Source organism: Aegilops tauschii, chromosome 6 (assembly GCF_002575655.3).
Source record: "Aegilops tauschii subsp. strangulata cultivar AL8/78 chromosome 6, Aet v6.0, whole genome shotgun sequence".
Taxonomy (NCBI): domain Eukaryota; kingdom Viridiplantae; phylum Streptophyta; class Magnoliopsida; order Poales; family Poaceae; genus Aegilops; species Aegilops tauschii.
The window spans coordinates 147,085,593-147,098,870 of NC_053040.3; the positions used below are offsets into that span (position 1 = coordinate 147,085,593).

Genomic DNA, 13,278 nt, shown 5'->3' on the forward strand with positions numbered 1-13,278 from the left:
GTCATCCGCGTGCAGGAGCGTGTTCGCGTCGAAGAAGCTGCTACGGGAGCCCACACGCCAGCGCCTCACGAGATGAAGGGACCGGCCGAAAATTTGGCCGGCGTGTAGATGGCAAACATTTACGTTAGGTTTTCGATTTAGACTTCAAGTATGAATTGATGGTCTATTTCAGTTTTTTTCAAAAAAAAAAGTGCCGCACAAAACCACGGCCCCAGGCCCCGTCGATCCGACGACGGGTCGGAGGCTGTCGGAGCAAATGAGGAGACGGGCCGCCCATCTCGGCATTTCCACGCGCCATGCTTTCCAGAACCTTCCCCTCCTTTCTTTTTCCGTTCCAAAACCATCCAATCCGAGCCGTCCGTCGGCAATCCGCGGGCCCAGAGCCCACGGGCGCCGCACCGTTCTTACCCCCGCTCCAAGCCACACCCAGACAACACCCTACAAATCCATCCCCTCCCGCTGCCAGCCTGTCCCACCTCCCTCGACCCCACACGTCATCGGCACACCGCCACCGCAAATCCCCCCGAATATTCCCTCCCATCGCGAACTACGCCTTCGCCTCTATAAAGAAAACCGCAGCGCACGGGCAGCGTCGCCACATCCATCCAAACCAAAGCCAAGCCCATCGCCACTCCAATCCAGCGACCGCCTCGCCCAGATCGCCGCCGATTCGATCCGGTTCCTCGACGGTGAACCCTCTCCCCCGCCTCCGATCGCGATCCGCGGCCGCATCCCTCCCTCCCTCGCGGGCCGGCGTCTGACCTCCTCTTCGCGGCGTCTGTTTTGGGTGCAGGGATGGCGACCAAGAGGAGCGTGGGCACCCTCGGGGAGGCGGATCTCAAGGGGAAGAAGGTGTTCGTGCGCGCCGACCTCAACGTGCCGCTCGACGACGCCCAGAAGATCACCGACGACACCCGCATCCGCGCATCCATCCCCACCATCAAGTACCTCCTCGAGAAGGGCGCCAAGGTCATCCTGGCCAGCCATCTGGTGAGCATCCCAACCCACCCACGCTCGTTGATCCGAGACATACAGCATGCTAGTAGCCTATAAGAAGTTAGGCCTTGGATTTATTTATGGGCATCGTATGTGTGATTCCTGGGAGCATTGGATGCGGTCGAGTGATTCTGTGTCATCATTTTGAGCTCCAGACTAAGATCGGTGGAGATAAATATTGGGAACTGTAGCCGTTTACACATGTCTGCAATTTTGGTGTTAGTTTTGTTAGGATTGTAGCCATTTGCACATGTCTACAGTTTTGGTGTTTGTTATGTGCAAGGATGTGAACATGTGGCAAAAGTGGTTCAGTTTTGCTCTCAGTTAATTTCGCATATGCAAGTCTGTAATTTAAAGTCAGTCTTGCAACCCTTGAAATATTACAGTGAGGTTCAGTTAATGCCCCTTCAACTTAACCGATAATATTGCCATACTATCTGAACCAGTTTGCGTCTTCTGCACAGTTATGGCAGTCATCATTGTAATGATGAACCTAAGTTATAATATGCATTGGCGATCAGCTTGTTTTATCTCAGTTGTGAGGCGATTGAATTTAAGGATGACTGCCCAACTTGTTCCTTTTTCACTTTAAACAGATTTGGTGGTTAATTATATTCCTCTGCCAAAAATGAACGTCTTCAGTCGTGGTTGTTCATTGTTGTGTTCTGATTCTTAGTAGGAGGCAGCTACACAAAACTTTCAAGTTGTTTGCACCTCCACATTTCATGCATGACATTCAGTAAATTTTTTGTTTGATGCTGTCGCATAGCCAAGTAGTATTAGAACATCTGATGGGCTGGTATGCTATCGGTTATCTGGTTCCTGGTAACTTGGAGATGTATTGATAACAGACCATGTGCCCCTTTAACATTTCGTATCATTATATAGGTTATTGATTTTACAACTCTCCAGGCTAAACTGTGTTGCTTTCACCTAAACTTGCATTGCCAACAGACAATTTTACGCTGTGATTTTTTGATTACTAGTGTCAACCAATCCAATCCAGATTTATCATTTTTTGTAAAAAAAATTATGCTACTTATGTCACCTGATATGACGAGGAACATGATAAAAACTGTCAAATGTACTAAGTGTGATTGTTGTTTTTCCTTTCTCTAATGTTTTCATTGTTGTAACTTTCAGGGCCGCCCAAAAGGTGTCACCCCCAAGTTCAGCTTGAAGCCTCTTGTTCCACGCTTGTCTGAGCTCCTTGGACTTGAAGTATGTCATGGGACGCTAGTATCTTGCAATTCCGGTGTCTTTCTGAACTTAAGAGCACTTATATGTGTACATTGTCTTATGTCTGTCAATAGGTTGTGATGGCCCCTGACTGCATCGGTGAAGAAGTTGAGAAATTGGCTGCTGCTTTGCCAGATGGTGGTGTTCTACTCCTAGAGAATGTTAGATTCTACAAGGAGGAAGAGAAGAACGATCCTGAGTTTGCTAAGAAGCTTGCATCAGTTGCTGACCTTTATGTAAATGATGCTTTCGGCACTGCACATAGGGCTCATGCTTCAACCGAGGGTGTAACCAAGTTTTTGATGCCTTCTGTTGCTGGCTTCCTCATGCAGAAGGTATACCAGCTGAAATGACTCTCATTCCTGCACATTATTTGCTTGAAATTTTAAGAAAACAAATTATCCTTTGGTGTGCAAGTCAGTACATGGATCCTGACTTATATTTTCCAGAAATCATTGGAACTAGTATATCTCAGATCAAAATAGCAAGATGTCTAATTATTTCAATTACTCCAGGAACTTGACTATCTTGTCGGAGCTGTTGCCAACCCAAAGAAGCCATTTGCTGCCATTGTTGGTGGATCCAAGGTCTCATCTAAGATTGGTGTGATCGAGTCTCTGCTGGCCAAGGTTGATATCCTCATCCTTGGTGGTGGTATGATCTTCACATTCTACAAGGCCCAGGGATTAGCTGTTGGAAAGTCTCTTGTGGAGGAAGACAAACTTGAACTGGCAACTTCACTGATCGAAACGGCGAAGTCCAAGGGTGTTAAGCTCTTGCTTCCGACTGATGTCGTTGTGGCTGACAAGTTTGCAGCAGATGCCGAAAGCAAGGTTTGTTCATTTTACACCTTGGATGGTCCTTGTGATAGCACTTTATACTCCAAAAAGTAGTAGTTTCAAAGGCTCTCAGTGTAATTCAACTGACATTTGTCCCCAAAACATGATTAGGTGTTTACCTGCTGATGCTCACCCTTGATACTATTTTTCAGATTGTTCCTGCCACTGCTATCCCTGATGGTTGGATGGGTCTGGATGTTGGCCCAGATTCCATCAAGACTTTCGCAGAAGCCCTGGACACCACCAAGACTGTTATCTGGAACGGTCCTATGGGAGTCTTTGAGTTTGAGAAGTTTGCCGCAGGCACTGATGTTAGTACAATATCACATAAATGTACATTCATCTATCTCGTATTCGTTGTTGTTGCTAATGACAACTGTCCTTTTTCTCAGGCAATCGCGAAGCAGTTGGCTGAGCTTACTGGGAAGGGTGTCACGACCATCATTGGTGGAGGTGACTCCGTTGCTGCTGTTGAGAAGGCTGGGCTGGCCGACAAGATGAGCCACATTTCGACCGGCGGTGGCGCGAGCTTGGAGCTGCTGGAAGGCAAGCCCCTCCCAGGTGTTCTTGCCCTTGACGAGGCGTAGGTTGATTCGGTTTCACCTATCAGCTTGCTGCGTGCCCTTTTGTTTGGGATCTCATCTCGGTGTAACGCTGCAACGTTATATGTCCCAAGTAAACTTTGAGATAGGCTTGTCGCCAATTTTTGCTATTAGGTGAGTCGTGAATAATTATGAACTTCCTCTGTGCGAGTGAAGTGAGGTGACTGGAATTTAACGTACCCCTGTGGATGTGTATGGTTTTAAGCTCTGCGTCTGTGTCCGGTTTCCTTCTGTGTTGTTTGCTCTGTTTTAGTTTGAAATGAAACCTTGTCATGTACGGCCATGATTTTTACAAGAATCATCATGATGATAAATTAGCACCATCTTCCAAATAGCATTAGGCGTCGTGGTGAGGTTTGTCCCTTTCTCCTCTCATGGGTGTCCCCCGTTCTCTCATTGCTGAAGATGTCTTCAGGACAAACCTTGGGCCTTGCTCCGCCATCCTCTTTGTCTGTTTTGATGCTTTCATCCACTTTCTGAATGCACGCACAGGCACACAAATACATGGCTGAAATAATACATGGTAGCTGAAAAGGCGCGAACTACACAAAAATACATGGCTGGAAATAATCTGGGCGCAAGCTAATTAAAGGCCTAACAGCTGTGGCCATTATTTTTCAGAGACAACTAGACAAAGTATCGCTGTAGTATTTGCAGACCACAGTTGCATAATTTAGATGGCAAACATGCACCACTTACGTATCAAAAGCTAGGCTTCCATCGAACGTGCCTGCTATTGTGGCCCAACAGGAAGCCTAGAGGTCTAGGGGAGTAGCATGATGCTATGTCGCTGTTAAGCACAAACATCAGAGCCTTATAATATGCTATATTAGTGAACCCAGGGTATGAGTTGCATGCCCTTTTGGAGGCAAGGAATCTGATTGCACATGATCATATTTGGTTAATTTGTACCTTATTGTGGTTTTCTCCTATACCATTTGCCAACAACTCAATTACCCAATACTTAGTTTAAATTTGGTATAGTTATTCGTTCATCTCTTCGTAATCGTACGTTAACTCCAGCATTTTTTTTCCTTCTCTTGGAAGGTCTCACATTGTAATTTCCATCATACAGCAAAAACAGATGCATGCCAAAAGATACAATTGACTGCCATTGCCAGGATTATTTTTGGATGAGCTAGCACTTCTGCTCGTCCACCACTGAAAACCCAGTACTGAATGGCTAAAAGGTTTTCATGTTAGGAGAAACAACAATTAAACTTTCCCATTTGAATTTCTGTAGAACTAAAGCAAAAGGTAGGTGGAAGCGTCGAGCAAGATTTTGTATGCAAAGCAATCTCATCAAGATATGAACGAAACACAAGTGTTAGCATGCTTCAATTTGGATTGGGCTCCAAAGTCCTCATGAACTTCAATGTGGGTTCCTAATTATTATACTGGGATTCCTACAATCTTCCTTCGTCAAAAAGGAAAATAAACAAATAAACAGAAAGTGAAGTACTTGTGGGGCATAAATTTCATTTTTCCTTGCCTTCCGCTAAGAAAGCCATAAGCCATCTTAATTTGATGGTATACGCAAGAGGAGCTCTTAAACAAATGCAAGTGCAATAAACTACACACCGTCCTGATTAGAGAACCTCTTGAGAAGCTGGAAAGAGCTGGGAGATTTTGTATGAGAGAACCTCTTGAGGAAAAATGAAGCATGATAAACAAAAAGAATACACTAATAAACAGAAACAGAAGGAGAAGGCAGGGCAAACAACACCAAATTAGCAAGCATTTACCTTCCATGCAAGTCCGCCTACTTACGCAAGAGAAACCAGAAAACAATCTCTATATCTGTTGGTGGCCGTGAGAAAATGAAGCTGCAGCATGATCTGATGGAGCAAAAATTCCAAGATAACCCCGCGCAACCGAACGCGGTTTCGGCGCATGCTGGATGAGCAGATCATGCTGGCAGCTTCAGTCTCTCACACCAGCAAAGGCGTCCGTCCGTCCATGGTAGCAGAAGGACATGGAGCTACGCGGAGATAGGGGTAAGGGAGAGAAGTGGCCACTGCCATGCATATGTACCTATCTGGGATATCTGTATGGCGGCCTCATATGCGTAGGGTGGGCGAACTTAAAGGAGAGGAGGAGGAGGAGGGGAGGAGCGACAAAACCATGGCAGGAGGGGTGGGTGTGTGTCCATGGTGGTTGGTGCAAGCATGGTCCCTTTCTTGCCGCTCACACCTCGTGACACTGCCGTTTTGCCCTCACCGAAGTCGCCATCGCCACCACGGCTTGTTTTATGTGCAGTGTCCTTGCTCCCCCGGCCACACCAGAACGGCACATGCATCTCTACGTTTTGCTCTCAAGTCCGGATTTTTCGTAGGATAATGTTTAAGAGTGCAGATGATTGGTCGTGTTGCTATCTATGTGTTTGTTGTGCGAGTCTGCTGATCGATTTATTTACTCCCTCCCTTTCGCAATGAAAAGAGATTTATTTGCTTCCTCCGATCCAAATTAATTGACGCAACCTCTATACAAGGTAAGTGGGAGTACTGATGATGGATGGACAGTGGTGTTGAGGGTGCAGGTGAGGCTTTCAAAAATATGTCATAGCATTCTAAAGTTATGCTAACGGTGTTTTAATTCGCAAAAAAAAACGGTGTTTTAAAGCATTTCGCGTTCATTAAAGATTAACTTTCAGATGTGTTGTGTTCTTTCGCAGGGTCTTTCGCAACACTGCCGCTACGACGATGATGGTCGTCATGAAGATCAAAGAGGAGGCCCATCTTTGGGCTATGGCCGATACACCCACTTGAGTATTGTAATGCCACGAGAGTAGTTCTCTGTTTCCTGCTTTGCGGCTATTTGTCTAAAACCTTCTCCCTTAATCAACGAAAATGACAAATTTTTTGCCTTGTTTTTGTAAAAGAAACTTCTAGATGTGCTTTGGTGAGATGCATACTTCACAATTTCTGGCTACCATTACACATGTATTTTCTTGACATGCATACAAAAATTCAGTGGGTGTACAAAGTGTTCCAGTACATATCAACTTGCCTCTTAGAGTGTCACCGTGTGTGGTTGCGTATTGAGTCAATTACACATGTGGTGCTTGAATTTGGCGCAAATGGTTGCTTTACTGCTAGAACTTATTGTTGGAAATATGCCCTAGAGCAATAATAAATTGGTTATTATCATATTTTCCCTTCATGATAAATGTTTATTATTCATGATAGAATTGTGTTGACCGGAAACTTAAATACACGTGTGAATACATAAACTACACTGTGTCCCTAGTAAGCCTCTACTAGACTAGCTCGTTGATCAAAAATGGTTATGGTTTCCTGACCAAAGACATGAGTTGTCATTTGATAAGAGATCATATCATTAGGAGAATGATGTGATGGACAGACCCAACCGTAAGGTTAGCATCAGATCGTTTAGTTATTTGCTATAGCTTTCTTCATGTCAAGTATTTGTTGCTTCGACCATGAGATCATGCTACTCCCGAATACCGGAGGAATGCCTTGTGTGCATCAAACGTCACTTCGTAACCGGGTGATCATAAAGGTGCTCTACAGGTATCTCCGAAGGTGTCTGTTAGGTTGCATGGATCGAGACTGGGATTTGTCACTCCGTGTGACGGAGAGATATCACATCATAGGAAGCTTCATGTGACTAATGGGTTTAGTCACGTGATCTTGTATTACGGAATGAGTAAAGAGACTTGCCAGTAACGAGATTGAACTAGGTATGGAGATCCTGACGGTCGAATCTCGGGCAAGTAACATATCGCTAGACAAAGGGAATTGCATACGGGATTAACCGAATCCTTGACATCGTGGTTCAACCGATGAAGATCTTCGTAGGATATGTAGGAACCAATATGAGCATCCAGGTTCCGCTATTGGTTATTGGCCGGAGAGGAGTCTCGGTCATGTCTGCATAGTTCTCGAACCCGCAGGGTCGCACGCTTAACGTTCGATGACGCTAGGGTAGTATTGAGATCATAATAGTGGAAAGTCCGAAGGTTGTTCGGAGTCCCGGATGGGATCCGGTGTTGGGAAATGTATCATGCAATTTCAAATTTCATACGCTCACGCAAGATCTATCTAGGAGATGCATAGCAATGAGAGGGGAAGAGTGTGTCCACGTACCCTCGTAGACCAAAAGCGGAAGCGTTTGCCAACGTGGTTGACGTAGTCGAACTTCTTCTCGTTCCGACCGATCAAGCACCGAACGTACGGCACCTTCGAGTTCTGCACACGTTCAGCTCGATGACATCCCTCGGACTCTTGATCCAGCAGAGTTCGAGGAAGTAGACGAGTTCTGTCAGCACGACGGCATGGTGACGGTGATGGTGAAGTGATCCGCGCAGGGCTTCGCCTAAGCACTACGAAGATATGACCGGAGGCGTAAACTGTGAAGGGGGGCGCCGCACACGGCTAACAATTGTTGGTGTGTGTTCTAGCGGTGCCCCCACATATATATAGGTTGGAGGGGAGGAGAGGCAGCCAAGGGGGCGCCCCAAGTAGGAGGAATCCTACTTGGGCGCCTCCCCAATTCGGCCTCCCCCCTTCCATAAGTTCCGGAGGGGGAAGGAAGGAGGAGGGAGGAGGGAAGGAAGGGGGAGGTCGAATCCCTCCCCTTCCTTCTCTCTTCCCCTCTTTCCTTCTCCTCCTATTTCGGCCTTTATGGGGGCGCACCAGCCCCTTGTGGGCTGGTCTATCCCTCTCTTAGCCCATAAGGCCCATATCTTTGCCGGGGGTGCCCGGAACCCCTTTCGGTGACCCGATATGTACCCGATACCCTCCGGAACACTTCCGTGTCCGAATACTATCGTCCTATATATCAATCTTTACCTCTCGACCATTTTGAGACTCCTTGTCATGCCCGTGATCTCATCCGGGACTCCGAACAACATTCGGTCACCAAATCACATAACTCATGTAGTATAAAATCGTCATCGAACGTTAAGCGTGCGGACCCTACGTGTTCGAGAACTATGTAGACATGTCCGAGACACCTCTCCGGTCAATAACCAATAGCGGAACCTGGATGCTCATATTGGCTTCTACATATTCTATGAACATCTTTATCGGTCGAACTGTTATGACAACATACGTTATTCCCTTTGTCATCGATATGTTACTTGCCCGAGGTTTGATCGTCGGTATCTTCATACCTAGTTCAATCTCATTACCGGCAAGTCTCTTTACTCGTTCCGTAATACATCATCCCGCAACTAACTCATTAGTCACATTGTTCGCAAGGCTTCTTATGATGTGTATTACCGAGAGGGCCCAAAGATACCTCTCCGATACTAAGAGTGACAAATCCTAATCTCGATCTATGCCAACCCAACAAACACCTTCGGAGATACCTGTAGAGCATCTTTATAATCACCTAGTTACGTTGTGACGTTTGATAGCACACAAGGTATTCCTCCGATATCCGGGAGTTGCATAATCTCATGGTCGAGGGAATATGTATTTGACATGAAGAAAGCTATAGCAATAAAATTGAACAATCATAATGCTAATCTAATGGATGGTCTTGTCCATCACATCATTCTCCTAATGATGTGATCCCGTTCATCAAATGACAACACATGTCTATGGTTAGGAAACTTAACCATCTTTGATTAACGAGCTAGTCTAGTAGAGGCTTACTAGGGACACAGTGTTTTGTCTATGTATCCACACATGTATTAAGTTTCTGGTTAATTCAATTCTAGCATGAATAATAAACATTTATCATGATATAAGGAAATATAAAATAATAACTTTATTATTGCCTCTAGGGCATATTTCCTTCAGTATCCCACTTGCACTAGAGTCAATAATCTAGTTCACATCGCCATGTGATTTAACACCAACAGTTCACATCTTTATGTGATTAACACCCATAGTTCACATCGCCATGTGACCAATACCCAAAGGGTTTACTAGAGTCAATAATATAGTTCACATCGCTATGTGATTAACACCCAAAGAGTACTAATGTGTGATCATGTTTTGCTTGTGACAGAAGTTTAGTCAACGGGTCTGCCACATTCAGATCCGTATGTATTTTGCAAATTTCTATGTCTACAACGCTCTGCATGGAGCTACTCTAGCTAATTGCTCCCACGTTCAATACGTATCTAGATTGAAACTTGGAGTCATCTAGATCAGTGTTAAAGCTTGCATCGACATAAATCTTTATGACGAACTCTTTATCACCTCCATAACTGGAAAACATTTCCTTAGTCCTCTTTAAGGTAACTAAGGATAATTTTGACCGCTGTCCAGTGATCTATGTTGGGGAACGTAGTATTTCAAATTTTTTGCCTACGATCACGCAAGATCTATCTAGGAGAAGCATAGCAACGAGCGGGGAGAGTGTGTCCACATACCCTCGTAGACCGAAAGCGGAAGCGTTTAGTAACACGGTTGATGTAGTCGAACGTCTTTGCGATCCAACCGATCAAGTACCGAACGCACCGCACCTCCGCGATCTGCACACGTTCAGCTCGGTGACGTCCTTCGAACTCTTGATCCAGCTGAGGCCGAGGGAGAGTTCCGTCAGCACGACGGCGTAGTGACGGTGATGATGAAGTTACCGGCGCAGGGCTTCGCCTAAGCACTATGATGATATGATCGAGGTGTAAAACTGTGCAGGGGGGCACCACACACGGCTAAGAGATTGTCTATTGTGCCTTTAGGGTGCCCCCTGCCCCCATATATAAAGGAGGGGAGGAGGAGGCTGGCCGACAAGGGGCGCGCTAGGGAGAGGGGAGTCCTACTAGGACTCCAGTCCTAGTAGGATTCGGCACCACCCTTTTTTCCTTCTACCGGAGGGGGAAAAGGGGAAGGAGAGGGAGTAGGAGAAGGAAAGGGGGGGGGGTGGTGCCCCCTTCCCAAGTCCAATTCGGCCTCCTCCCTTGTGGGGGGCGCACCAGCCCCTTGTGGGCTGGTTCGTCTCCCTCCTATGGCCCATAAGGCCCATATCTTTCCCCGGGGGGTTCCGGTAACCTCCCGGTACTCCGGAAAAATGCCCGAATCACTCGGAACCATTCCGATGTCTGAATGCAACCTTCCAATATATGAATCTTTACCTCTCGACCATTTTGAGACTCCTCGTCATGTCCTTGATCTCATCCGGGACTCCGAACAAACTTCGGTACATCAAATCACATAACTCATAATACAAATCGTCATCGAACGTTAAGCATGTGGACCCTACGGGTTCGAGAACTATGTAGACATGACCGGGACACATCTCCGGTCAATAACCAATAGCGGAACCTGGATGCTCATATTGGCTCCTACATATTCTACAAAGATCTTTATCGGTCAAACCGCATAACAACATACGTTGTTCCCTTTGTCATCGGTATGTTACTTGCACGAGATTCGATCGTCGGTATCATCATACCTAGTTCAATCTCGTTACCCGCAAGTCTCTTTACTCGTTCCGTAATACATCATCCCGCAACTAACTCATTAGTCACATTGCTTGCAAGGCTTATAGTGATGTGCATTACCGAGAGGGCCCAGAGATACCTCTCCGATACACATAGTGACAAATCCTAATCTCGATCTATGCCAACTCAACAAACACCATCGGAGACACCTGTAGAGCATCTTTATAATCACCCAGTTACGTTGTGACGTTTGATAGCACACTAAGTGTTCCTCCGGCATTCGGGAGTTGCATAATCTCATAGTCATAGGAACATGTATAAGTCATGAAGAAAGCAATAGCAATAAACTTAAACGATCATAGTGCTAAGCTAACGGATGGGTCTTGTCCATCACATCATTCTCTAATGATGTGATCCCGTTCATCAAATGACAACACATGTCTATGGCTAGGAAACTTAACCATCTTTGATTACGAGCTAGTCAAGTAGAGGCATACTAGGGGCACTCTGTTTTGTCTATGTATTCACACATGTATCAAGTTTCCGGTTAATACAATTCTAGCATGAATAATAAACATTTATCATGACATAATGAAATATAAATAACAACTTTATTATTGCCTCTAGGGCATATTTCCTTCAATCTAGTCCTGGATCACTATTGTACGCCCTTGCCAAACTCATGGCAAGGTACACAATAGGTCTGGTACACAACATAGCATACTATATAGAACCCATGGTCTTAGGCATAGGGAATGACTTTCATTCTCTTTCTATATTCTGCCGTGGTCGTTTTTTTGAGTCTTACTCAACTTCACACCTTGCAACACAGGCAAGAACCCTTTCTTTGACTGATCCATTTTGAACTATCTTCAAAACTTTGTCAAGGTATGCGTTTTATGAAAGTCCTATTTGTTGGAAATATGCCCTAGAGGCAATAATAAATGGTTATTATTATATTTCTTTGTTCATGGTAATTGTCTATTATTCATGCTATAATTGTATTATCCGGAAATCGTAATACATGTGTGAATACATAGACCACAAAGTGTCCCTAGTAAGCCTCTAGTTGACTAGCTCGTTAATCAACAGATAGTCATGGTTTCCTGACTATGGACATTGGATGTCATTGATAACGGGATCACATCATTAGGAGAATGATGTGATGGACAAGACCCAATCCTAAGCATAGCATAAAAGATCGTGTAGTTTCGTTTGCTAGAGCTTTTCCAATGTCAAGTATCTTTTCCTTAGACCATGAGATCGTGCAACTCCCGGATACCGTAGGAGTGCTTTGGGTGTGCCAAACGTCACAACGTAACTGGGTGACTATAAAGGTGCATTACGGGTATCTCCGAAAGTGTTTGTTGGGTTGGCACGGATCGAGACTGGGATTTGTCACTCCGTGTGACGGAGAGGTATCTCTGGGCCCACTCGGTAATGCATCATCATAATGAGCTCAATGTGACTAAGGCGTTAGTCACGGGATCATGCATTGCGGTACGAGTAAAGAGACTTGCCGGTAACGAGATTGGACAAGGTATTGGGATACCGATGATCGAATCTCGGGCAAGTAACATACCGATTGACAAAGGGAATTGCATACGGATTGATTGAATCCTCGACACCGTGGTTCATCCGATGAGATCATCGTGGAGCATGTGGGAGCCAACATGGGTATCCAGATCCCGCTGTTGGTTATTGACCGGAGAGGCGTCTCGGTCATGTCTGCATGTCTCCCGAACCCGTAGGGTCTACACACTTAAGGTTCGGTGACGCTAGGGTTGTAGAGATATATGTATGCGGAAACCCGAAAGTTGTTCGGAGTCCCGGATGAGATCCCGGACATCACGAGAGGTTCCGGAATGGTCCGGAGGTGAAGAATTATATATAGGAAGTCAAGTTTCGGCCACCGGGAAAGTTTCGGGGGTTACCGGTATTGTACCGGGACCACCGGAAGGGTCCCGGGGGTCCACCGGGTGGGGCCACCTATCCCGGAGGGCCCTGTGGGCTGAAAGTGGAAGGGAACCAGCCCTTAGTGGGCTTGGGCGCCCCCCTTGGGCCTCCCCCCATGCGCCTAGGGTTGGGAACCCTGGGGGGGGGGAGCTTCCCCCTTGCCTTGGGGGGCAAGGCAACCCCTTCCCCCTTTGGCCGCCGCCCCCCCTTGGAGATCCCATCTCCCAGGGCTGGCGCACCCCCCCAGGGGCCTATATAAAGGGCGGGGGGAGGGAGGGCAGCAACC

The 13,278-nt window shown here is 46.1% G+C and overlaps 1 protein-coding gene across 1 annotated transcript; it reads left to right on the forward strand.

The window, feature by feature from the left end:
* The first annotated feature begins 377 nt into the window (after window positions 1-377).
* LOC109741820 (phosphoglycerate kinase, cytosolic) lies at window positions 378-3,880 on the forward strand. Its single transcript, XM_020300903.4, has 7 exons — window positions 378-689; window positions 794-990; window positions 2,140-2,217; window positions 2,310-2,570; window positions 2,751-3,068; window positions 3,227-3,385; window positions 3,467-3,880. The coding sequence occupies exons 2-7, from the start codon at window positions 796-798 to the stop codon at window positions 3,659-3,661; spliced, it is 1,206 nt and encodes a 401-aa protein (XP_020156492.1). The 5' UTR covers window positions 378-689; window positions 794-795; the 3' UTR covers window positions 3,662-3,880.
* Window positions 3,881-13,278: the final 9,398 nt, after the last annotated feature.

Bases quoted from the DNA above. Each gene is read 5' to 3' on its own strand.
- LOC109741820 (XM_020300903.4), top strand. From the start codon at position 796: ATGGCGACCAAGAGGAGCGTGGGCACCCTCGGGGAGGCGGATCTCAAG. The intron at 991-2,139 runs GTGAGCATCCCA...TGTAACTTTCAG, and splicing joins TCATCCTGGCCAGCCATCTG to GGCCGCCCAAAAGGTGTCAC. The intron at 2,218-2,309 runs GTATGTCATGGG...GTCTGTCAATAG, and splicing joins CTGAGCTCCTTGGACTTGAA to GTTGTGATGGCCCCTGACTG.